The sequence below is a fragment of the Myotis yumanensis genome, unplaced genomic scaffold, assembly GCF_028538775.1.
Source record: "Myotis yumanensis isolate MYYU_CA2020_CCGP unplaced genomic scaffold, mMyoYum1.0.hap1 SCAF_6, whole genome shotgun sequence".
Taxonomy (NCBI): Eukaryota; Metazoa; Chordata; class Mammalia; order Chiroptera; family Vespertilionidae; genus Myotis; species Myotis yumanensis.
In genome coordinates, this window is record NW_027223757.1 from 80,932,058 (window position 1) to 80,956,232 (window position 24,175).

Sequence of the window (24,175 nt, forward strand, 5' to 3'; positions counted from 1 at the left end):
GAGACCTAACACCCATCCTTCTCAAACTACTCCCAAAAATTAAAGAGGAGGGAAGACTTATAAGCTCTCTTTACAAGGCCAGTATTATCTTAATTCCAAAACCAGATAAAAACACCACAAAGAAAGAGAATTACAGGCCAATATCCCTGATGCACAATCCTCAACAAAATATTAGCAAATGGGATCCACCAATATGTTAAAGAGATCATACACCATGACCAAGTGGGATTTATTTCAGGGATGCAAAGCTGGTACAATATTCACCAATCAATAAATGTGATATAGTCAAACAAATTGAAAGAGAAAACACATGATCATACCAATAGATGCAGAAAAAATATTCAACGCATTCCAACATCCATTTTTGATAAAAACTCAGCAAAGTGGGAATAGAGGGATCATATCTCAATATAATAAAGGCCACATGGGACAAACCTACAGCCAACATCTTACTCAATTGGCAAAAACTAAAACCATTTCCCCTAAGAACAGAAACAAGACAGGGATGTCCACTTTCAACACTCTTATTCAACATGTACTGGAAGTCCTAGCCACAGTGATCAGACAAGAAGAAGAAATAAAAGACATCCAAATTGGAAAGGAGGAAGTAAAACTCATTATTTGCAGATGACATGATATACATAGAAAACCCTGAGGCTCCACCAAAAACCACTAAATTTAATAAATGAATTTGGCAATGTAGTGGCATACAAAATTAACACCCAAAAAACGATGGCTTTTTCATACACCAATAATGAATTCTCAGAAAGAGAAACTAAACCAACAATACCATTTACCATTGCAACAAAAAAATTTAAGATATTTAGGAATAAACTTAACCAAGGAGGTAAAAGACTTGTACTAGGAAAACTACAGGACATTGAAAAAAGACTTGGAGGAAGATATAAACAAGTGGAAAAATATACTGTGTTCATGGATTGGTAGAATTAATATCATTAAAATGTCCATACTACCCAAAGCAATCTATAGATTCAATGCAACCCCTATTAAAATGCCAACAGTATATTTCACAGATCTAGAACAAACACTCCAAAAACTTAATGGAACCATAAAAGACCCCAGATAGTCACAACAATCTGGAGAAAGAAGAATAAGGTCAGAGGATCACAATACCAGATATCAAGTTATACTACAAAGCCACCATAATAAAAATAGCTTGGTACTGGCACAAGAACAGGCATATAGATTAATGGAACAGAACACAGACCCCAGAAATCGACCCAAGCCATTATGCTCAGTTAATATTTGACAAAGGAGGCAAGAACATACAATGGAGTCAAGATACTCTCTTTAATAGATACTGTTGGGAAAATTGGACAGATACATGCCAAATTTGAAACTAGACCAACAAGTTAACACCATACACAAGAATAAACTCAAAATGGATAAAAGACAAATGTAAGTTGTGAAACCATAAAAATCTTAGAAGAAACCATAGGCAGCAAAATCTCAGACATCTCTTGTAGCAATATGTTTATAGATACATCTCCTAGGGCAAAGGAAACTAAGGCGAAAATAAATGGGACTATCCTATCCTATCCTATATAATAAAAGTGTAATATGCAAATTGACCCTAACAGAATGGCTGGTCGCTATGATGCACACTGACCAGCAGGGGGTAGATGTTCAATGCAGTAGCTGCCCCCTGGTGGTCAGTGCGCTCCCACAGGGGGAGCTCTGCTCAGCCACAAGCTGGGCTGATGGCTATGAGCGCAGCAGCGGTGGTGGGAGCCTCTCCTGCCTCTGCAGCAACACTAAGGATGTCCGACAGACAGCTTAGGCCTGATCCCCAGGGGAGTGGGCCTAAGTTGGCAGGTGGACATCCCCCAAGTGGTCCTGGATTGCGAGAGGGCTCAGGCCGGGCTGAGGGACCCCCATCTCACGCCCAAGTGCATGAATTTTCATGCACCGGGCCTCTAGTATCAAAATAAAAAGCTTCTGTACAGCAAAAGAAACCATCAACAAATTGAAAAGGGTGCCCACTGTATGGAAGGACATATTTGGCAATGATACATCTGATAAATGGTTACTATCCAAAATATATAAGGAACTCATACAGCTTTACAAAAGGTAGACAAACAATCCAATTAAAAAATGGGCAAAGGACCTAAATAGACACTTTTTTTTTTCTTTCTTTTTTTTTATTAAATCTTTATTGTTCAGATTACATTTGTTCCTCTTCCCCCCGCCCCCCCCATAACTCCCCTCCTCCCAGTTCCCGCCCCACCCTCCGCCCTCACTCCCCACCCACTGTCCTCATCCATAGGTGCACGATTTTTGTCCAGTCTCTTCCTGCATCTCCCATTCCCCTTTCCCCCCCAAGAATAGTCAGTCCATTCCCTTTCTATGTCCCTGATTCATTATAATCACCAGTTCATTCTGTACATCAGATTATTTATTCACTTGATTCTTAGATTCACTTGTTGATAGATGCATGTTTGTTGTTCACAATTTGTATCTTTACCTTTTTCTTCTTCCTCTTCTTAAAGGATACCGTTCAGCATTTCGTATAATACTGGTTTAGTGGTGATGAACTCCTTTAGCTTTTCCTTATCTGTGAAGCTCTTTATCTGACCTTCAATTCTGAATGATAGCTTTGCTGGATAAAGTTGTAGGTTCTTGGTATTCATCACTTTGAATATTTCTTGCCATTCCCTTCTGGCCTGCAAAGTTTCTATTGAGAAATCAGCTGACAGTCGTATGGGTATTCCCTTGTAGGTAATTGAGTCTCTTTCTCTTGCTGCTTTTAAGATTCTCTCTTTGTCTTTTGCTCTTGGCATTTTAATGATGATGTGTCTTGGTGTGGTCCTCTTTGGATTCCTTTTGTTTGGGGTTCTCTGCGCTTCTTGGACCTGTAAGTCCATTTCTTTCACCAGGTGGGGGAAGGTTTCTGCCATTATTTCTTGAAATAGGTTTTCAATATCTTGCTGTCTCTCATCTTCTGGCACCCCTATAATTCTGATATTTGTACGCTTGAAGCTGTCCCAGAGGCTCCTTACACTATCTTCGTATTTTCGGATTCTTTTTTCATTTTGCTTTTCCGGTTGGGTGTGTTTTGCTTCTTCACATTTCAAATCTTTGACTTGATTCTTGTGCTCCTCTGGTCTGCTATTGGGTGTCTGTATAATATTCTTTATTTCAGTCAGTGTATGCTTACTTTCTAGTTGGTCCTTTATCACAGCATTGAGGGTCTCATTAGTTTTCATGAGGCTCTCATCAAGTCTATTGGCTGCTTCTAGCACATTATTGCAAGCCCTCAAAAGTGCGTTTTTTAGCTCTATATCCTCCATTTCTGTCATGTTTTTTGTCTCCGCATTTTTTATGCTTTCTTGGTGCACCCCCTTGTGGTCTTTGTGCGCAGTCTTGTTCTAGTTGAGCCTTGATTGTTGTAGTTAATACTAGAGGGATTTGACCACCAGGCCGACTGGCTGTGAGAATCAGCTGCGTCTGCCGGCGGGAAAACCTCTGTCCTCTGGAGAGGTGCTAATCTAGCCTTTGCCTGAGGCAATCCGGCAAATGGCTCTGCACAGGGCTTGGGCGGGGCGGGATCAGCAGGGTGGGCGGAGGGAGCAGTTATGGCTGCTTTCAGTCCCGTTCCCAGAAGCTCTGCTTCTCAGAACCCCAGCAAGGGCTGCAAACCTCGGAGAGAAAGCTGCCCTCACGTTTCAACTGATGCCAGACAATCCCGCTTCTCCCGTTTGAGTCTGAGTCCCTAGAGACTTGCCCGGATCTGGAGCTCAGAGTCTGAGACTCCCTCCTGATTAAAAACGACAACCGCACCCTCAGCCACCAGCCTGTTTTGCGCGCGCACTTCGGTACCTTTATATTTTCCACACTGCGCCTCCTCTGAGCCTTGGAATGCTGTTGTCTTTCCTTCTAGTTGAAGAGCCTGTCCTCGGCCAGCCTTCCTGTGGTTCTGGGTGATGTCCGTTCCGTCTTTTAGTTGTATTTTTGAAGTGGTTGTTTGTGGCAGCAATCTCAGGTGTTTACCTATGCCGCCATCTTGGTCTCTCAGTTTCTCAATAGACACTTTTTCAAAGCAGACTTATAGATGGCCAAGAGACATGAAAAAAATGCTCAAAGTCACTGATTATTAGATAGATGCAAATTAAAAGGATAATGAGGTATTGCCTCACACCTGTCAGCATGGTTACCATCAACAAATGACAAATGCTGGCGAGGATGTGGAGAAAAGAGAACTGTAGTACACAGCTGGTAGATATGCAGACTGGTGCAGCCATCTGGAAAACAGTATGGAATTTTCACAAAAAGGTATATATGGAATTGCCATTTGACCCAGTGATCCCACTTTTAGAATACATCCTAAGAGACCCAAAACACCAATCAGAAAGAATGTATGCACCCCTATGTTCATATCAGCACAATTTACAATAGCTAAGATCTGGAAACAGCCCAGGTGCCCATCAGTAGACAAGTTGATAAAAAAGCAGTGGTGCATTTAAACCATGGAATACTGTGCAGCAGGAAAAAAGAAAGATCTCTTACCCTTTGAGACAGCATGGAGGGATCTGAAGAGTATTATACCCAGTGAAATAAGCCAGTCAGGGAAAGACAGGTATCGGATGATCTGATTCATACCTCGAATCTAATGAACAAAATAAACTGAGGATTGTTACTGATGAGATAGTGAGACCTTGGTGTAGAAAAGCAAGCAAGAATTTATTGTTCATAGGAAAAATACTCTTAAGGCAATGAAACAAGGAAGGGCGTAGAAGAAGCAACAGGAGAGCCTAGCCTGGGTAGCTTTGGCTCACTGGAAGTCAGAGACAGGTTCAGGGGGTTAGCCTGGGATGAGCTGTCGCTGCCCATTGCTCCCCTGGTTGCAAGTCTAGTGGGGTTCCTTGGAGTTTAGGAGATGCATTCCTGTGGGGAATGAGAGGGAGAAGGGAATGGCACTGGTAGGCTCCCTGGAGGGAGAGCACCCTGGGATCTTTGTTTTCAGGGGTTTTAAAGGCTGGATATTTAGGGGAGATCTTAGGAGAGGGTCAATAGAATATTCATTAGCTTTATACTGATGTACCAAAATGAGATTTATTCTCTTCATTTGTCTGTCCTTGGTGGGGTTGGCAAATGAACCTTAATTGGGTTTCTGTTACATCTCTCCCTGAGTAGGGTGATTTAGCTATTTACCCTCTGGTTCAGGAGGAGATGTGCATACCATTTACTTGTAGGTATTTTTGGTTTAGGGAGCATAAGATTTCCTAGGTGGCTGCAAACTGCTGTTTAACTATCTTAGTTTCCCTATTCCACTTGTCCTGGAATTTTCCTAGCTTTTTACTATGTTATGACATGATTATATATAAAAAGTATGATGTGTTAGGTGCTTTATATACAGTATTTTATTTACTTTCAACATTTCTGTGGAGCCTGTGCTATTCTCTGTTTTATAGGTGAGAAAATGAGGCGGCAAAAACTTCATTGGTTTGTGCTGGACCACACAGCTCACAAGTGATGGCACTGGGGCTGGACCCCAGGACTGCCTGAACCCCCAGGCCTGTGCCACTCTATTTCATAACTCCAAATTTCTAGATGGTGAAATGTAACAACAAAGAAGGCTCACTGGGGGAAAGTTGAGACTGGTGGTTTGATTTGTTGCAAAACATTAATGAAAATTACATGAGCATCTTTGGAAGGAGATGTTCTTGCCGCTTGCACTTTTGCTTCTGATGAATTGTGTCTGCATGATATTGGAAAGTCAACCATAAACTGAAAGACAAAATATTATGTGTTCCACGCCAAAAGCTTGTGGAGAAGATAAGTGAGACCTTTGGGTTTGTACTAGTGTGAAGGAATGCCCTAGAAGAGCTTGCCTCGTATGAAACAACACACTCAGAGATATCTTTTGCCCTCAGGGAACTGGCTTTGATGGGACGATAGAATGTTGGCAGTGGGCAGTCTGAAGAGAAGGGAGCCATAATTGACAAGGAAATGAGGTCTGAAATTTTGGAAAGCACTATTCTGCCTACATCATGAATTCCAGATAGAGGGACATTTGCTGTAAGAGCCTGTTCAGCTGTGTGCTAGCCTAGAAAGCACCAAGTATTAGCGTTTGTCACGGTCGTTGTGACTAAATGTCTAGCTCCTGACCTTCGTTTATCAAGTTTAATTATCACCATCTTGGCACTTGACTTTGGCTGTTTGACCAGGCAGGCACGGAGTGGTGTGGGGGCTGGGGGCTGAAGTCCTGACTTGGACTTGGTGGCACATTCAGATAGAACTTTGAATCAGAGCTGATATCATATCCAAAAGATTTTCCCCTTTTTGTGTACCTTAACTCCAGAATCCTAGATTGTGAAAACGGGAAGGGAAAGCAACCTGGAGGGGAAAAACCAGCCTAGATTGGGAAAACAACTTATTTTTCATGTCAATAAGCCTACGTTGAACATGTTCTCTGCGAGAGGCAGTGGGAACTGGGGATGAGCAAGGCTTTGGATCTTGTCCGTATGTACATTTTGTATGGTATATAGAGTGTGCATGGCCATTAGTTGTGCTGGATGGATTTCACTCTCTTGAATGGAACCAGCAGATGAATGTACAAAAAACAAAGCACATGATGTGATTGATGCTAAAATCTTTAAAAACCTGAAGTAAATTGGCTGTTAGTCTGCAAGTCAGAGGAAGAAAACTCTGCCAAGTTTCAGAAGGACATAGATTAGCCGCCGCAGGGAAAGTGGCTTCTAGTCAGCAGAAGGGGTGAGGCAGGCCTGGACTGGAATGCGGGACTTGGACTTGCCACAGGGACCTCCATCCCTGTTGTCAAATGTATAAAACGTGATCAACTTGCTTTTTTATCCCAACTGTTTCTAAAGGCATATGGATGAATCTGCCTCGGGTCCAGTCCAAAGGAAAAAAGCAAACCTCCAGTGTAAATAAAATACATAAGCAAACTAAAATCAACAAGAAAAAAAGTTCCTCGTTAATGGAATGTGTACTAACCTAAACTGAGAAAAACCCCGAGACTAAGTAGGCAGAGGTCTACCAGTTGGGTACATTGCATATGTTAGTGTGGTTCAGTCTGGAGTTAAGGATGAAGTCTATCAAATAGCCCGATTTGGTAAGCACGGTTATGCCATGTTTCCCAGGACATTTCGCAGAAGGCCCATCTCTCTGGCCACGTCCTTTTTGGATAAGGGCAAGTAGGTGTGAGCTGCTGGGCCGACTCCAGCAGGTGATGTGTGTACTTTCTGCATCAGAGATCAGAAGGCGGAGACATCACACTTGAACTTTACACTTGATTCAGTCCGTGAAGGTGAGAGGTAAAGCCTCTTTGGAGACTCTGTAGGCAAGTTGCAAGTTGGTGTTGTACTCAGCTGGCCCTTTATAAAGCATGTGAACTATAATTAATTGGCTTAAGTAAACTTTATTAAATTAGTTTTTTTTTTCGTATGGGAAATGGTCAGATACATCATCAGACTTGAACTAAGTGACTTCTCTTTCTTTTTGTTTTTATTTTATTATTTTATTTTTTCCATCACCATCTATCCCCTCCTTCCACCTCCAACCCCTCCACCCCCCTAAGTGACTTTTCATTATGGATACTTCGAAGCTTATAGTCCAGGAAGCAATAATACTCTGCTGGCCCTCTAACCCCAAGCACGTCAGGCAAATTCTGGTGGTGCCAGGTCACTGGCAATTTCCTGGCACATTCAGGTGCTTCTCTTCTATGGCAGGAAGAACCCTGGTGGCCTCACTGCCTCTGGGCATGTGTCCATGACCATTTGGAGCAAACTCGGTCTGGACCGTCAGGCACAGATAAGTCTGTTTGACAGAATGAAAACGAGCCCTCAGAGGAGTCAACAGGGTCCCCAAATTGAATCTCCATTTAGCGCTAGCTGGACGCTGGGCTTTGCGGCTGCTGGAGGAGCAGCTGCTGAGCTCTGATTCTTTAGGAATAGGGGTGAGATCGTGAATAAACACTGGCTTTGCCCCATTGTTTGTATTTGTCAAATAGCGAAAATAAACAGGAATCCTAAATTGGCTTGAATGCTGCCACCTGGCTTTCCTACCACCACCTCCCATTTGCAGCCTGAATCCAAGAGGAGCTGGGCAGAGGTCATAATCTGGGAGGAACCTGGCAGATGTCCGTGTGTGCTGGACTTGGGGCTGAGGGAGGTGGGGCTCACGGGTGTTAGGCTGTTGATTCAGAGTGGTGATCTCACTTTTTCGAGGGGTGGTAAAGGCTGCCGCGAGTGGTTCTTTCTCCCTAGATTCTGGCTATCTAAATTTTTCGTTTTCACATGTCAACATCCTGGTGTTGGAGGTTGACAGATGTTTGCAGTGGTGGGAAAGTTGTGCTCAGAGGGATCTCAGAGGGCAGGCCTGGGCAGGGTGTGGGTGGGTAGTGAGGGCACTGAGAGATAGCTCCATCTTCTTTTTAGAATATTTGAAAATTATGTCTAAGGGTTTGTTTTAAAGAAAAAAAAAAACAGGAGAGGGGGCTTAGGAAGCTAAGTCCTAACAAAGCTCATTATCTGATCTTTCTATAATTTTCCATTTGCTCTTCTGCCACTAGAATTGCCTGGTGGCTCAGTCACTTGGAGCCATTTGCAGAACTGTTTTGGGAGGAGGAAGACGGCTGGAATGGATTTAGGAGAGAGGAGTGAGGCCGTGGGTCCTGGAATCAAAAGAGAGCGGCTGTGGATTCAAGAGGGCTTTAGCACTGAGAACTCAGAGGGGAGGAATATGGTGGCTGTTCCTGTTAATCATTGATGTTGATATTACTAGCTCCTATTCATTGAGTAGTTACTATTGAATAGCTTACCTTTGAATACCTTTTAAAAACGATCTCAGTTAATCTTACACATCCATGGGGTATGTTATTAGCCCCCTTTTACACATAAGGAATGAGATGTAAGAGAGGTTAGAGTGAAGCAGTTGGCAGCTGCTAAACAGAGGACTCAAATCTAGGCCACTGTGGCAGCATACACACGGCCGTTTCTGCCAAGTTGCGGGTAGGGGATGAGTAACCTTAATTTACTGGAATTTTGTTTTCTGTTAAGGGAATGGTTTTACTCGAGAGTTGAACATTCTCTTGCCATCCAAAGAGCACTCCTGCTCTAGGATGGCACTTGGAATTTTAGCCCAAACAGCCGATTATAAAGCATGAACAACCTGTGTGTGTGGGTTGAAAGGGGAGGGCGTGGAGTCATTGGCAAGCATGGTGTGACTGTGACGGGCAGTGGTGCCATGGTAAGGTGGAAAGATACGCTTGCAGACTGAAATGTTATAAATAGGGAATGGATACTTTGCTTTCCTGCTACTTGGGTCATTTTGAAAAATATTTGCTTAGTGAGTAACAGTGTGACCTGGGTTCTGCTTAGCAGTGTGGTTTCTACTCACTTATCCTGAGAAATTGAAGACCTTTTAGGCTTTCTTTGCCGCCAACCTGATTATTTGTATAGGATTAGTGCATGAGTTTGCATCATCGGTTGTTAGCATTTCCTTTGTTAACTATTCAGGTCTCTGAGAAACTGCTTTAACTCCATGATTGTGTGAGGTTTATCAGACTTCCCTGGTAGCTCGCTCCCATAGCAAGCTTTCAAGCATATCACTTCATAGATTGCAGATACTGAGTAGACTAAAGGCAAAGGGTGAGAGGAAATTTAATCACTGATTCTGGGAAAGAGGTTGGAGTTCTGGTCTCCCAAAGAACCTTTGAGACAAGACCATTATCTGATTTCATTCTCAGTGTGGCCAGGTAAGTTTGTTTAATCAGGACTAGGAGAGGCGGGAGGGTTGAGAAAGGGGAAAAAGCTTCAAAGGCAAATGGTGACAGGCTTCCAGAATAATTTAACTGGTTATTAGTCATTCCTTGCTCTTCCCGTAATTCTAGAAGTCCAGGGCTTCTCTCTCTCCTTTTGGGTTTAAATCTTGTGTTAAAACCGGGTCCAGGAAAAATACCAGATCAGACAGGGTTTGAGTGTGCTTCTTGTCTCATTTGGAGTCCTCAGGGCCAAGGCTGCGATTCCATTTCAACTTCTCAAAGACGACAATGTGCTGTTCATCTTTGTGTTTCTGGTTCAGTGCCATGACACCTAGTAGTTAAGCAATAAATGATGAATGAATTCCAGAAGGATCTTGCTCTAAACTAACTTCATTCTAGCCCTAGCTGGTTTGGCTCAGTGGAGAGTGTCCGCCCACGGACTGAAGAGTCCCAAGCTCGATTCTGGTCAAGGGCACGTAACTCGTACCTCAGTTGCAGGCTTGATTCCCGGCTCTGGGCGCGGCTCGTGCTGGAGGCAACCAGTCGATGTGTCTCTCTCATATCATTGTTTCTCTCTGTCTCTACCCGTCTCTTCCACTCTTTCTAAAAGTCAATGGAAAAATATCCTCGGGTGAGGATTAATACAAAATAAAACAACAAAAATTAACTTCATTCTAGACAAGTTAGAGGGCAGTTGGAACTTGAACTATATCTCACTACTGAGAGCTACAAAGCAGACTAGAAGAACGGGTATGGAATTCTCTTTATGCGTCTTCCCAATTAATTTTTGTTCTCTGACTGTATAAACATTTACATCTAGTTAAAACTAATGTGTATGTGTTTGCTTGTGTTCTGCTTTTCTTCATTTACGTATAGCTAAAACTAATGTGTATTTGCTTGTGTAGCTATTTTCTGTTATCTTACAGTGATATATTTCTAGTTTTCATATATTTAACAAATGTTTATATGATGCTTCTGTTAAATGTCGCATTGCTAGACTCTGGGTATGTGATAGTAAAAGGCTATTTATGGTCCTTTCCTCTTGGAGTTCATAGTTTATCAAGGAAGATAAAAGAAGGACAAGCCTTCAAGAACGGAAGGAAGAGTATGTTGGAAAGAGGGAACAGGATGTGGAATGGCCCAGAGGTAAGAAAGAGTCTGCATGTTCAAAGAATAGAAAGAAGGCCGATGTGGTTGGTGCTCAGCAAATAGGGGCAAAGGGCACGTGGATTGAGGTTGAGGTAGTCGGGCCAGATCATACAAGACCTTTTTAAAGGTATGAAAGTGTCAGGCTATCACCCGGAGTACAGTGGGAAGCAGAGTTACAATGTGGCTTGAATTACCGGTAGATTTTTTTAAAGATCACTCTGGCAGCTCCATGGAAAATGGCTTAGAGAGGGAAGCATAGAAGCAAGAGACCGGTTGGAATCTTTCGCTGTGCAGGGGAGAGAGGACCGTTCTGGGTTGGTGTCAGTGATGATGGGGCTTAACAGATAGATTTCAAAGATTTTGGGGAGAGTTTACTGATGATGATATACGGGGGCAAGAGGAGTGGAAGGAAAGCAGTCATTTAGTTGAGTCTGTGGTGGTCTGATTACTTTGAAGGGAAATAAGGGGTAGGAGTGGGTGGGATTGGGGAAACCCAGAGTTTGGATGGGTGTTAGTAAGTTCGAGGTACCCATGATCGTGTCAGTTCAAGCCTTCATGCCTACCGTTTCTAATAGCTGCCTCTCCGGTTGGCGGTGCGTTGAGCCATCCTACTTTTGTTGGACACTTGGATTGATGTCATTGTTCTCCTGCTGCAAGCAAGAAGCACTAATGAGTTGTCTGTGTGCAAACCAACTGCTCTTTTCCTTTTTGGGCTGTTCCCAAAAGTGAGGGGTATTTGAGGTGTATTTCCCAAAGTGGAATTACTGGGTTGCAGGAAACAAGTGAACAGTTTTATGGTTCTTGTTGCATATGCCCAGATTGTCTTTGGAAAGATTGGATTAAAGTGCCACAAGCAACCTATTAATGTGCCTTTTACCCCACAAGCCTGCCAGCATTGGAGCTTATCACTTTAATTTAGTTATGCTGCACAAATTTGCATTCCAGTTTCGAAGGATGTCATAACTTATCCACGTGGTAATTACCTTTACTCATGTTGCCCTCTGTCCCGACTATATTTTTAAAATATACATTTATTGATTTCAGAGAGGAAGGGAGAGAGAGAGATAGAAACATCAATGATGAGAGAGAATTATTGATCGGCTGCCTCCTGCACACCCCACACTGGGGATCGAGCTGGCAACTCTGGCATGTGCCCTGGTCAGGAATCAAACTGTGACCTCCTGGCTCACAGGTCCACGCTCAACCTCTGAGCCATGCCTGCTGGGCTATCCCAACTACTGAGTGAAATTTATGTTAACCTCATTTGCATTAATTCTTTACATTTTCAGTTATAAGTTTTCATTATCTGTGTATGCCATATATTTTTACATTCTAATTTGAATACTATATTTAATAACACCAAAATTAGGTTAATATCCTCAAATCCATTCTATTTGTGTGGAAACTACTCAACTCTGCTTTTGTAGTACTTTGAAGCCTCCTAAGCCATCCTTAAAAGAATGGGCATGGCTGTGTGCCAACAAAACTAAATTTATGGACACTGAAATTTGAATTTCAAATAATTTTCTTGTGTCACGAAAATATTTTTCTTCTTTTGATCCCTCCCCCAGCCCCCAACTATTTAAAATGTAAACAGCATTTTTAGTTTCTGGGCTATAAAAAAGTAGGCAGCTGGCTGGCGCTTGTTCACCCGTGTTTTAGACCCTAGAATCATTAACATCTTGTGGGACTAGATCAAAGAAACTCACTCTGGAAAATGCTTACTGAAATTCTGCCCCATTTGTCTAAAGTGTATTTATTAATAAGTAAATCCTCTCCTCACTTGTGTTCTCTCATTTACTAGATATACTAAGTTTATATATTGTTTTATTATGTTAAGATGGGAGGAAGGAGAGAGAGACATTGATTGGTTGCCTCTCTGAAATCAATAAAAAAATACATTTTTTTTTTAAAAAAAAAGAAGAGCAACCTCAAACTCCAGACCCTCAAGTGTGCAGGCCTATGCTCTAACCACTGAGCATGCTGGCCAGGGCCCAAGTTTATATTTTAAATACGTTTTGAAATGCCCCCGGGTTTGTCTTTTGCCTCATTGTTGTACAATCTGTATTGTTTGTTTTGTAGTATGCTCCAGGCCTAGTAAGGCATATGAGCTTTTTAAATCTGGAGTCTTTGATACATTTCTCAGGAAGTGAATATTTGCATTTTAATTGGGGCATTTAAAAAGATGATCTAATCCCAAGAGAATGAAGTGAAAATATGGTAAAATGATAAATAGAAGGAGTGATAATTAAAATAATTAACATTACGTTGTACTTACTTGTGTTACGCTTTGTCCTCTCTGCTTTACCTGTAGTAACAATTAATTCTGAAAACCATCTTAAGAGAGTAGTTGTTGCTAGTATCTTCATCATACTAATGAGGAAGCAGACAGAGGCTGAGTCCCTTGCCCAGATCCCCCACTAGGACCTGGGAGAATGGGCCTGCTTAGCACACCCCAGGCTAAAATGGGTTTTGTTTATATGTTCATGCTGGAATCGCTGTACTGGCTGGTGTCCTTACTGTTGCCTTGGTTTGTGTAAGGATTCTATAAATTCTCAGCAAGCACAGGAGAGAGTTTCCCCTAAACCTTTACCATTGTCTTGTTAACAAAATGGCTTTTGCACGTAGATGAGGGTCTTATCCTGTAGGAATGTCAATTGCAGCGGGCAGAAGGAGATGAAGGCCTGTGGTCCATGGACCGAATGCTGAGTGCTCACTCCTCTGCATTGCAGGTTCCAGGCAAGACAGCATCTGGGTGAAGCCCTGCCCGTTTTTTTTCCTTTCCCCAGTGTCCCCTAATCTTGCCTCCTTCCAGTCCTAAAGTCAGCACCTTCTAGCGTTGGCTTTCTCTGTATTTGTAGCTTTAATAACAGTGCCTGCCTTTGCCCTAGCAACAGAAGACTTTTAAATCAGAAAGGATAGTAGGGAATAAATGCCAGAGCCAATCCAATTTATATAGCATTCCTGGGAGCAGATCTGTCTGTGTGCTTTGTGGAAGCTCTGCCCTTGGTGCTTTCCTCTTCATCCGTTCTTTTTCTCCCTTCAAATCTAGAGAAATCCCAACAGTCAGAGCCTTGCTATGAGGAATTTAATGTGATGCTCAAAATAAAGTGGTCAGAAATTCTGGGAGTGCCTAGCTCTGCTGGCCCTTTGCCTTTTGATCATCCGTTAGCATGTTTTATAGTTACCATCTCTGGAATAGGTCTTGGTTGCTTTATCTTTGTTATAATATCCACACTAACTGAGGTTTTTCTTAAAATACTAGTTTTATGCAGTATAAATTTTTTTCTATGTTAAACTCAAAGTCTTCCTGCTTGTCCATTATGAGTAGACAAAAGTTTATCACTGCTTTCAGTTTTTTTTTTTCATTAAAAATGGCTGCAATTTGATAGGGAACAAGAATGACATAAGTATGCTATTCTTGTAAACTGCAAGGAAAATTTCCCCCATTTGTTTGAAATGTGCTTTGTTTCCTTTTAATCTACTCAACACGTATTTATAGTGTTCCCATATCCCGTACGGTTTGGGATGGTGCACTGACATTTGCTCAGTTATCCATGATGGTTGGTGAAGTACATGTTCTGGATAAATGAAAATTTCCAAATAACTCAAGTTTAAAGTAGGATAGAACATCAGTAACTTCAGGAAAACAATCTCATGATACTGCTTATAATTTTAAGCATCAAATTAGTGTAATGCTTTTTTTTTTTAAATGAGGAAGTATGTTTTAAATTCGTCATTACATTTGCTTGTCATCTTAAGTACCATGATGTGCATAATGGCTTTTAAGCCAGTTATGATTCTGTGGAAACAGAGTGATATCCTCAGGATCTTTGGAGGTGAAACTATCTGCCCTTACTGAGTGCCAGATGATTTTATCTTTTGAGTTTTTGTGGGTACACAGTGGAGGCTTTTTGGGTTTCTCGCAGTTGCTTCGCTGCTTGTAGTTATTCCTGGTCTGTGAATCCATTCATTCATTTAGTCCACAAACCCTTGTCAGGTATACCATGAACGGGGTACTTGGTAGCCAGTCATGTCAAATAGACTTTATCCTTGTGGCTCAGAGGGGAAGATACCATCCATGGAAAAATTCCTGACTACAGGATTATGGTAGTCTTATAGGGGAAAGCAGGATGAGGGGAAGGCAAGTACGGCATTTCAGGGGATGTCCTATCTCTGTAAAAGATGTTGCATTTCTTTCTAAGTCACGTGATGTGGGAAGCCATTGAGAGTTTTAAGCAGGGGATGAAAATATCAGATGTGGTGTGTGAGTTAGAGTGGGTGTCAGAAAGGCAGCCAGGAACTCAGTATCAATGCTAGATTCTACAAGAAGCCTAAGACTCCTGTCCCTGCATTTTTAGACATTTTTTTTAACCCATCAGTGAAGTCTCAGCAGACTTTTTTTCCTAAAAAGTTCAGATAGTAAATATTCTGAGTTTTCGGGCCATATGGTCTCTATTGCAGTTCTCCAGCCCTGCCATTGGAGCGTGAAAGCAGCCACGTGCAATGGCTAAATGAATGTCTGGGTTCCAGTAAAACCTATTTACAACAAGTGGCGTGCGGGATTTAGTTTGCTGACCCCTGGCTCGGAGGATGCTTTCTTTATCGTTTTGGTGATGCTCATTTTGAGGTGGTTGAGCAAGGGAGGAAATGCCATCTCCGTGGTTGTCCCTGGCCTCGAGCCGCTTGTAATCATTATGGGACGATAAATACATACACTTATGAGGCCATCAGCAAACACAAGACAGTATGTAATTAGGCACCTAAATGACAAACAGAAACAGGAAATGGGGTGAAAAGTTTGCCCATCTGCTTGGGATCTGGGTGACCAGGAAATGTCACGGCTTCAGGGAGAAGGTGGAACTTGACCATCGCCGACACCTCGGAGGCTGGCGTTGAATATAACTTAGTCCAACCTGCTAATTGTACAAGCAAGTAAAACCAGGTCTAACTGATCTTAGGGCAGGGTCTGCACAAGAACCAGGTCTAACTGATCTTAGTCTTCTGTCTTCTAAAGTTTTGCCCAGCGATTCTTTCTACTTCAGATCTGGGCCTCCCCCAGGCTGAAAAACATATATGGTGTTAATGTTAATTCTATATCATATTAATACTAAGTCATATTAGTAGGGAGGAGGAAGAGTGAAGGTTCCAAGATAAGGGTGTACAGAGCCTTCTTTTGTCCCTGAACAAAGTGGTTCTTAAGAGCCTGAGAGCAATGTGGCTGTAGCTGTCATTTGTCGGAAGGAAGGAAGGAAGGAAGGAAGGAAGGAAGGAAGGAAGGAAGGAAGGAAGGAAGGAAGGAAGGAAGGGGAAATGGGTGGGAGTGGGAAGTGAAGGAGGGGAATACAGAATATAGAAAATGCGTGCATACACTGACAAGGACAAGGAGGCAATCTATATGTAACGTGTTCAGTAGGAAGTACCTCTGAAGGAAGGCAGATGCATGCTGCTGAAGAGAACTTGATCATTCTAAAGAATGAAGCTGTCTCTATGTTCTGACATGGAGAGATTTCAGTGATGCAGTATGAGAAGATGAACAAAATCAAATCACAGAACACTATGTATGGCCTGTCTCCTTTAGATGAAGCTGAAGCAGCCAGGTTAAAGTATGGATGCATATGTTGTCTGTAAATGCTCACGAAGGGTCTGGAAAGATGTGCACCCAACTTAACAGTGAGTTTCTCTAGGGATGGGTGGATTTGAGCAGATACTTAAACATTTTATTCTCTCTTGTAGTTGTTAGAATTATTATGAAAATAATGATGAAGTAAGAATAATATTTAAGCAATGAAAGGGCCAGGTTGGGAAAGAGGAGAAGGGAGGGGCTCTGACAGTGAAACCGGGCTGTTTCCAACGTGTTTCTCAGAATCAGAGAAGATTCAAACCAGAGCGCTCGGCCCTTGGTTCAGGGGGCACATCGGAATCACTGGAAAGCTTAAAAACAGAACACATTCCTGGCCCTGTTGCAGACCCACATGATCTCAGGTGATGGGACTGAGGCTGTGAATTTTTGCGAAAGCTGCTTCCCAGGCCATTTTGATGCTGCACTTGAGGCCTGAGGCTTTGGGGAACCTCTGATTTAGTCTCCCCGCTTCTGTAAAGTGAGAGAATGAACTCTCTTGACCAGGTAGAACCCAGCCCTGGGTGTTCACTTCTCAGTGACCATATCTCCTGACTCCAGTGTTTCCCCCAACCGTAGCTTTTAGGTATCACCTAAACTGTGTTTACGTTTTATAGGGAACATTCTTTAATATTGTTTTTGAACTTGACCCCCTTCGTCCCCACTATCCATCGCTTCACCCTTTGAATTGCCTTTGGGAATGATTTTTACGTTATTTTAGTTTTCTTAGAAACCAGAGGGTTGCCACCAGGCTAGTGGGAAAAGCTCCAGTTTTAGATCACCGGTCTTCAGCTGAGGCCTTAGGAAAAGAACTTTTATCCAATGTCTTTAAGAGGAAGGGACATTGCCACCTGTTCCTCTCAGCAGGGTTTCAGCCCCCGGGAACAACTAGTTCCTCCAGCTTTGTAGCTCAGATGGTTTAACTGTTAACTTTGGGATTGAAGGAGCTCTTAGGGGTCCCTCTAGCGCAGAGGGAGTAAATGAATTCCTTCAAATGAATTCTTGCTTGGAAACCCTTAGCAAATTAGTAGATCAGAGCTGCATTGTTTGAGGCAGAGGTGGGGAACTTAGAGTCCTACCTCCTGTTCTTGCCCTGACTCACCGTCCAGGCCCAGGGGCAGCCCTGAGAAATGTGTTCGGTGCTGTGCGATCTGGAGTCCAATTTGGAAACCATGGATGTTTTCCTTGGTTTCTCCTCCCATAGGTAACTATTCCCCATATCCAGCTGCTCTGACCTCTCATGTCTGTTGCCTTCTCCTCCTTCCACGACCTCCACCCCAGTCCACGTCATCCCTCACTTCCTCGTGGCTTTCATCTTCTCAGTGGGTTTTCTCGTCTGCTCTCCTCCCACACCACTTTCTCGGTCCTCTCTGCAGCCAGATAACTTTTTTTTTTATTCACAAATGTGATTATATGCCTCTGTCACCAACCTCCAATATAAACAGACAGTGACTTCTCATTGCATTTTGGATTAGAATCAAACTTTGGAGCCTCTCCAAGTTTAACTATGGCCACTGTGTTGCATCTGGAGGTAGAGCCACACGAGTTTTTTAGTTCCTGAGCTGACCTTCTCTGCTTCAGACTTTTGCTCGGAGACTCCCTCTGCCAAGTCTCCCTCCACTCTCCTGTTCAGACTTAAATTCTGTTTCCATCCTTCAGAGATACTCCAAAACATTTCTCTAGTATCTCTGAGCTACAAAGTGCCTGTTAAACCCCTTCTCACCGGACTCTATTTCTCCTTCTCAGCAGTAATCTCAATCTAATTATGTAATTACTGATGTAATTAGTTGTTTCTGTCTGTCTTCCTTTAGAAGGTAAACACCGTAAAGCCTGGGGTAGAGTTTGAAAGGTTCTTATACACACATAGCAGATCTTCAAGAAACATTTGTCCAGTGCTTTCACAGTACCTAGTCTGTGCACAAGGTTCAGGTCTAGTGTTCAGCCCAGGTGAGACTGCGAGCCCTGTTTTCTGTTCACTGTATTTGTAGGAGCTGCAATTGCCTCTTGTAGCATGGTCCCTTTGTAGAGCCCCATCATCTTAAGTGGGTTACCTAGTCGGGTGCAGTTTAAAGAGCCCAGAGTTTTGTTTAATTAGAAACTTGATCAGTTATTTTAAATGAACAAAGAACTGGAAAATCTACTTAATGAGTGAAGAAAGCGTGTGGGTGCAATGAGGTTTGGAGGTGGGCTCTGTATCCTGCTTGGGGGACCTCCAGTAATTCAGTAATCAGGGGACTCATGCAGAACCTAGTAGTGGCATCCCTCACCTTAGACTTAGAAGCATGTTTACATCTTTCCGACTTCCTGAACACTGCAGTTCTCTACAGTGGCTTTTGCACTTAGAAACTAAATAGGAAGGAACTTGGAGAAGTACAGAGCAGAGCCTCTTTTGCAACCTCTTGGGTTGGGTCCTTATTGTTGGGGAGATTGGGACAAGATTTGTCTTCATGTACTTGGCAGATGGCACTTGGGATCCACAAGATAGTAATGAGTTTTCTTTCCTCAGTCGGATGCATCTACTATGTTCAGAAGAGGGTGGCTGGGCTGATTTTGCAAAAACAAGGAGGGGGAAAAAAAAAGCCAGAAGTAAAAAGGGATGTTACTACAGAATTTATTATCAAGCAGATTGCTTTTCTCCAGAGACCAAGATGAAGTTAAGTCTCTTACCAAGAAAATCAACTACTATCCTTTTTTTGGGAGGTCTTAGGTTAAAGAAAAGATGAGTATATTATTTTAAACTGGAAATTTGTTTTCAATATTGTCATTTAACTGGAGGCAGCTCAGGGACAGGGTAAAGGACTTTAAGGTTGATACTTTTGGTTCAAATAGTTAAATTTGAGGTAGAGGAGAATGGAATCTTGGGTTATGTTTCAAGGTTTTAAGGAAACAGGAACTCTGATCATTTTGAAGAAATTATTGCTTTACTCTCTCGGTTACTGGTACAGAGGTAAATTTAGAAGGAATTTGCCCTGCTGGATAGCTGGTAGTTGAGGTAGCCATTATTTTCTTGACATATAAACTCGCTCCATTTTTTTTTGAGATCAAATTTCTCTTTAAAAAAATATTTTTGTTGATTTCAGAGAGGAAGGGAGAGAGATAGAAACATCAATGATAAGAGAGAATCATTGATCGGCTGACTCCTACTGAGGATCGAGCCCACAACCCTGGCATATGTACTGACCGGAAATTGAACCATGACCTCCTGGTTCATAGGCCGACACTTAATCACTGAGCCATGCCGAATGGGCAACCTCTCTCCATTTTGAAGAATTTGTAGAAGACAGTGAAAACTTTCTTGTTACACCCTCTCAATCTTCATTAATGCAGCAAAGCTCTTTTTAAACATACATCCTTAAACTTACCGAACCCCCTGCCAAAGGACCTCAGGATTTAGTATCACAAATATGCTTTCCTTTTCTCCCAAGTTTTCATTCTGGAAGATAGTATAAAATTCTGTCTGGCTAGGTAAAGTTTCTCTTCTATGAATTAAATTTAAACGTCTGTTAATTCTTTGCTGAGGCCAGCTTTGTGCTTGGGCTCTTAGGTGGCTGCAGGTCCATGCTCTATTGGCCATGGGCTTCAGAGGCTGAACAAATAGGATATGCATCTAAAAGCATCAACTCTGCTGATTAAAGCATATTAAGAATGTCAAGGGCCTAACTCTGTTTTGTAAAACAAACAAAAAACCCCAAACCAGGCAAATGAAACATATAGATTTGCATAGATGAAACATTTGAAAAAACCATGCCATGTCTCTAGGTTAACTCTGAATATCTGGTGCTATAAAAGTAGCAGTTTGAATACATGCCATCCTATTTCTCAATTGTTTTATCCTGGTATCACGATATGGTAACATTGGGTCATGGAAAGGATGATAAACTATTCAGCAAGTTATTTTCTTCTTGCATTAGGATGTTTGCTTTTTTTTTTTTTTTTTTTAAATAACGTTTGACTTCTCTATAGCATTTTAAAAATCCTTACCTGAGGGTATGCTTTTATTGATTTGAGAGAGAGAGAGAGAGAAAGAGAGAGATATCAATGTGAGAAAGATTGATCAGTTGCCTTCTGATCAGGGTTTGACCTTCAGCCTATCAGTGTGTGGGATGATGCTCCAACCAACTGAGCCACACCCGCTAGGTATTTATTTATTTATTTTAAATCCTCACCCGAGGATATTTTCCCATTGATTTTTAGAGAGAGAGTGAAATAGAGAGGGAAAGACAGAGAGAAATATCAATGTGAGAGAAACACATCGATTGGTTGCCTCCTGCACATGCCCTGACCAGGGCCTGGGCCGAGGAGGAGCCTGCAACCGAGGTACATGCCCTTGACTGGACTCGAACCTGGGACCCTTTGGTCTGCAGGCTGACTCTTTATCCACTGAGCCAAACCAGCTAGAGCTATATGGCATTTTTAATACAAGTTACAGAGTGCTTTCATGTCCGTATTCTCAGTTGATTTTTATAATCGAGAGGTATTGTCAGCCTCATTTTACACATGGAAGAAAAGGAAGCTGAGGCAAAGGTCAGGCAAGGATACCAAAGCTTCACAGCTAGTAGGTCAGGTGCTGGGGGGGAGGGGGCGGGATCAGAGTCTTTGTTTCTCTCTTTCTATTCTGCAGCAGCCTACTGTTAGGAGGATACTGTACCCGTCAGATCTTTCCTGGGAATGATAATGGTGGTGGTGGGATTGTTCCATCTTTTATTCTCTGTTCCTTTATAACACCTTCTTGGTTTTTGTTCCTTCCCCTTCCCATTTTATTTCTTTCAGCTTGGATTCCTTAGCACCACCTCTGCTCAGCCAGAACAGAAGGCCTCAAGTCTCATTGGCAGATATCACCACGTTGACCGTGCCACCGGCCAGGTGCTAACCTGTGACAAGTGTCCAGCAGGAACCTATGTATCTGAGCACTGTACCAACACGAGCCTGCGTGTCTGCAGCAGTTGCCCTGTGGGGACCTTTACCAGGCATGAGAATGGCATAGAGAAATGCCATGACTGTAGTCAGCCATGTCCATGGCCAATGATTGAGAAATTACCTTGTACTGCCTTGACTGACCGAGAATGCACTTGCCCACCTGGCATGTTCCAGTTTAATGCTACCTGCGCTCCCCATACGGTGTGTCCTGTGGGCTGGGGTGTGCGGAAGAAAGGGACGGAGACCGAGGATGTGCGGTGTAAGCAGTGTGCTCGGGGTACCTTCTCTGATGTGCCTTCTAGTGTGATGAAATGCAAAGCATACACAGACTGTCTGGCTCAGAACCTGGTGGTGATCAAGCCAGGCACCAAGGTGGCAGACAACGTCTGTGGCACACCCCCGACCTTCTCCAGTACAACCTCACCTTCCCCTGGCACAGCCATCTTTTCACGCCTTGAGCACATGGAATCTCATGAAGTCCCTTCCTCCACGTATGTTTCCCAAGGTAACTTAACCTCATGAGTTGTTTATTTGAGCCCAGCGAAGGTACTGGCAATGGGCCTGTGCCAAGGATGGTTTTGCCATTTTGTATATCCCTTAATGAAGGGGCTTGCGTTTTGTGGCTAATTAAATCTAGCTTCTTTGGGACCTTTTAGAAATATTTCAACCCAGAAGGTTGCACTTAAGGGGATCAGATATCTAAAAACTAGGTCACATCAAGCTAGCAAATAAGAACCTAGTAAAACAAGGACAGTGTGTGGCCTTATGTAAGTCACTGAACTTCTTCTGGTTTTGGTTTCAAACTCGTCAAGTAAATGAGTGATATAGATATTTAAGGTCTCTCTCCGATGAAAAGTTTTCCAACGTGGAGTCAATCCTGGGTAGATACAGCCAGAGGTAAGAAGGAGGGAGAAGGGAAGAAAATACCATGACTTGTGGAGGGGAGGGATGAATATTAGATCAAAGGTGGGGAAAATAAGTTAGAAGCTTCAGGAAACAAGCAAGTTTGTATCACACTGAAGGTAACTAGCTAGCATTCACATCTGGAAAATAATGCATTTTTTTTTTTCCAAATGATTCTAACTTGAGGTTCTTCATCGGGTATCACTGTTTTCCTCAGAATTCCTTTAGAATCTCAGGCAGACTATAAAATTTAGTCTTTATTCTCAAATCCTTTTTGATTGAATTTAATTTTCATCGAGATGATAGCCCACTTGAGTTGTGCTTTCTAGCGTCTTCTCAGGTGCGATTGTACTTGACCTTGATGATGACCCTGTGAGGAGGGCCTTACAGCCGCCATTTTGAAAGGAAGAAACGGACTCACATGACCTGACCAGGTTTTCTCAGGGTCTGATACAGGACAGGTCCTATTTCTTGGAACTCAAAATCTCTGGCTCTCACCACTCATTAATGGAGACAACTTGTGGAAGCTTCTCTGACAGAAGTCCACTAAACAGGCCATGCCCATGGCCAGTGGTTGAGAAATCTAAATCTTTCTTAATCTATTCATAGAAGATACTAAGGAAGGCCTGCCTTATTTTATTCACTGACCTGTCTCACCAAAACTTCCTTTCACTGGTCAAACTTGGATTTGAGTTTGAGCTCTTTTCTTACCTATCCTCAAATTTACCATTGCATTATGACATAGTCAAAAGTTGGGAGAGGAGGTACAAAGGAATTAAAGGACAAAGGAATTAAATTTGAACTAGTTCTCTGAGTAGTCAGAACAGTTGAGAGTTGACTAAAGCTCTGAATATATATATATATGTCTGCTCAGGGTGTAAAGCACAGGAGTAGCTGCTGTGAAGGTCAGATGTTGGATCCCTGAGAATGCCCTTGGTTATGGCACGAGGAAGTAAATGAATTTAGCTGTTACGCTTCATTTTTATCTTCCACGTAAAGGTGCTTTTAAGATCTTTATGAAAATGTGCAGTATAACTTATTTTTAAACTCCAAAGGTCATCTGTTCTTTAATGATCTGCCTGGTGTGGAGATGAGCAGGAAGAGGATGGGGTATATAGATCTCCAAATATAGAAAAACTCATCCTCCTCTTTACTCTTTTTTTTTTTTCTAGGCATGAACTCAACAGAATTCAACTCCTCTGCATCTGTTAGACCAAAGGAACTGAGTGGCATCCACGAAGAGACGGTCCCCAACAACACAAGGTGGGAGGAAGATGTGAACAAGACCCTCCCAAGCCTCCAGGTAGTGGACCACCAGCAAGGCTCCCACCACAGACACATCCTGAAGCTGCTGCCACCCATGGAGGCCACTGGGGGCGAGAAGTCCAGCACGCCCATCAAAGGCATCAAGAGGGGTCATCCCAGACAGAACACGCACAAGCATTTTGACATCAATGAGCATCTGCCCTGGATGATTGTGCTTTTCCTGCTGCTGGTGCTTGTGGTGATAGTGGTGTGCAGTATCCGGAAAAGCTCAAGGACTCTAAAAAAGGGGCCCCGGCAGGATCCCAGCGCCATTGTGGAAAAGGCGGGGCTGAAGAAATCCATTGCCCCAACCCAGAACCGGGAGAAGTGGATCTACTACTGCAATGGCCACGGTGAGCTTTCTTTTCGTCTCCTTGCCTCTCTTTCCCTCGTCCCTGTTGTCTGGAGGAGTGGGAAATGCAACGTTTCTGGAATGTCTTTTGTACACCTAGTGCTATTTGATCTAGATGTGTTAGGAGAAATGAGGTGGTCAGCATTTGATGCATTGTGTTCAGAGAGAATAACCACTCTGCCCT

General features: G+C 42.7%; 1 protein-coding gene across 1 annotated transcript in view; it reads left to right on the forward strand.

Moving 5' to 3' along the window:
• Positions 1-24,175, forward strand: part of TNFRSF21 (TNF receptor superfamily member 21) — a 77,734-nt gene that overhangs the window by 6,832 nt on the left and 46,727 nt on the right. Inside the window, exons 2-3 of the mRNA XM_070418451.1 lie at positions 21,285-21,936; positions 23,507-23,992. Coding sequence (XP_070274552.1) covers positions 21,285-21,936; positions 23,507-23,992 — 1,138 coding nt within the window. The remainder of the gene's footprint in view (positions 1-21,284; positions 21,937-23,506; positions 23,993-24,175) is intronic.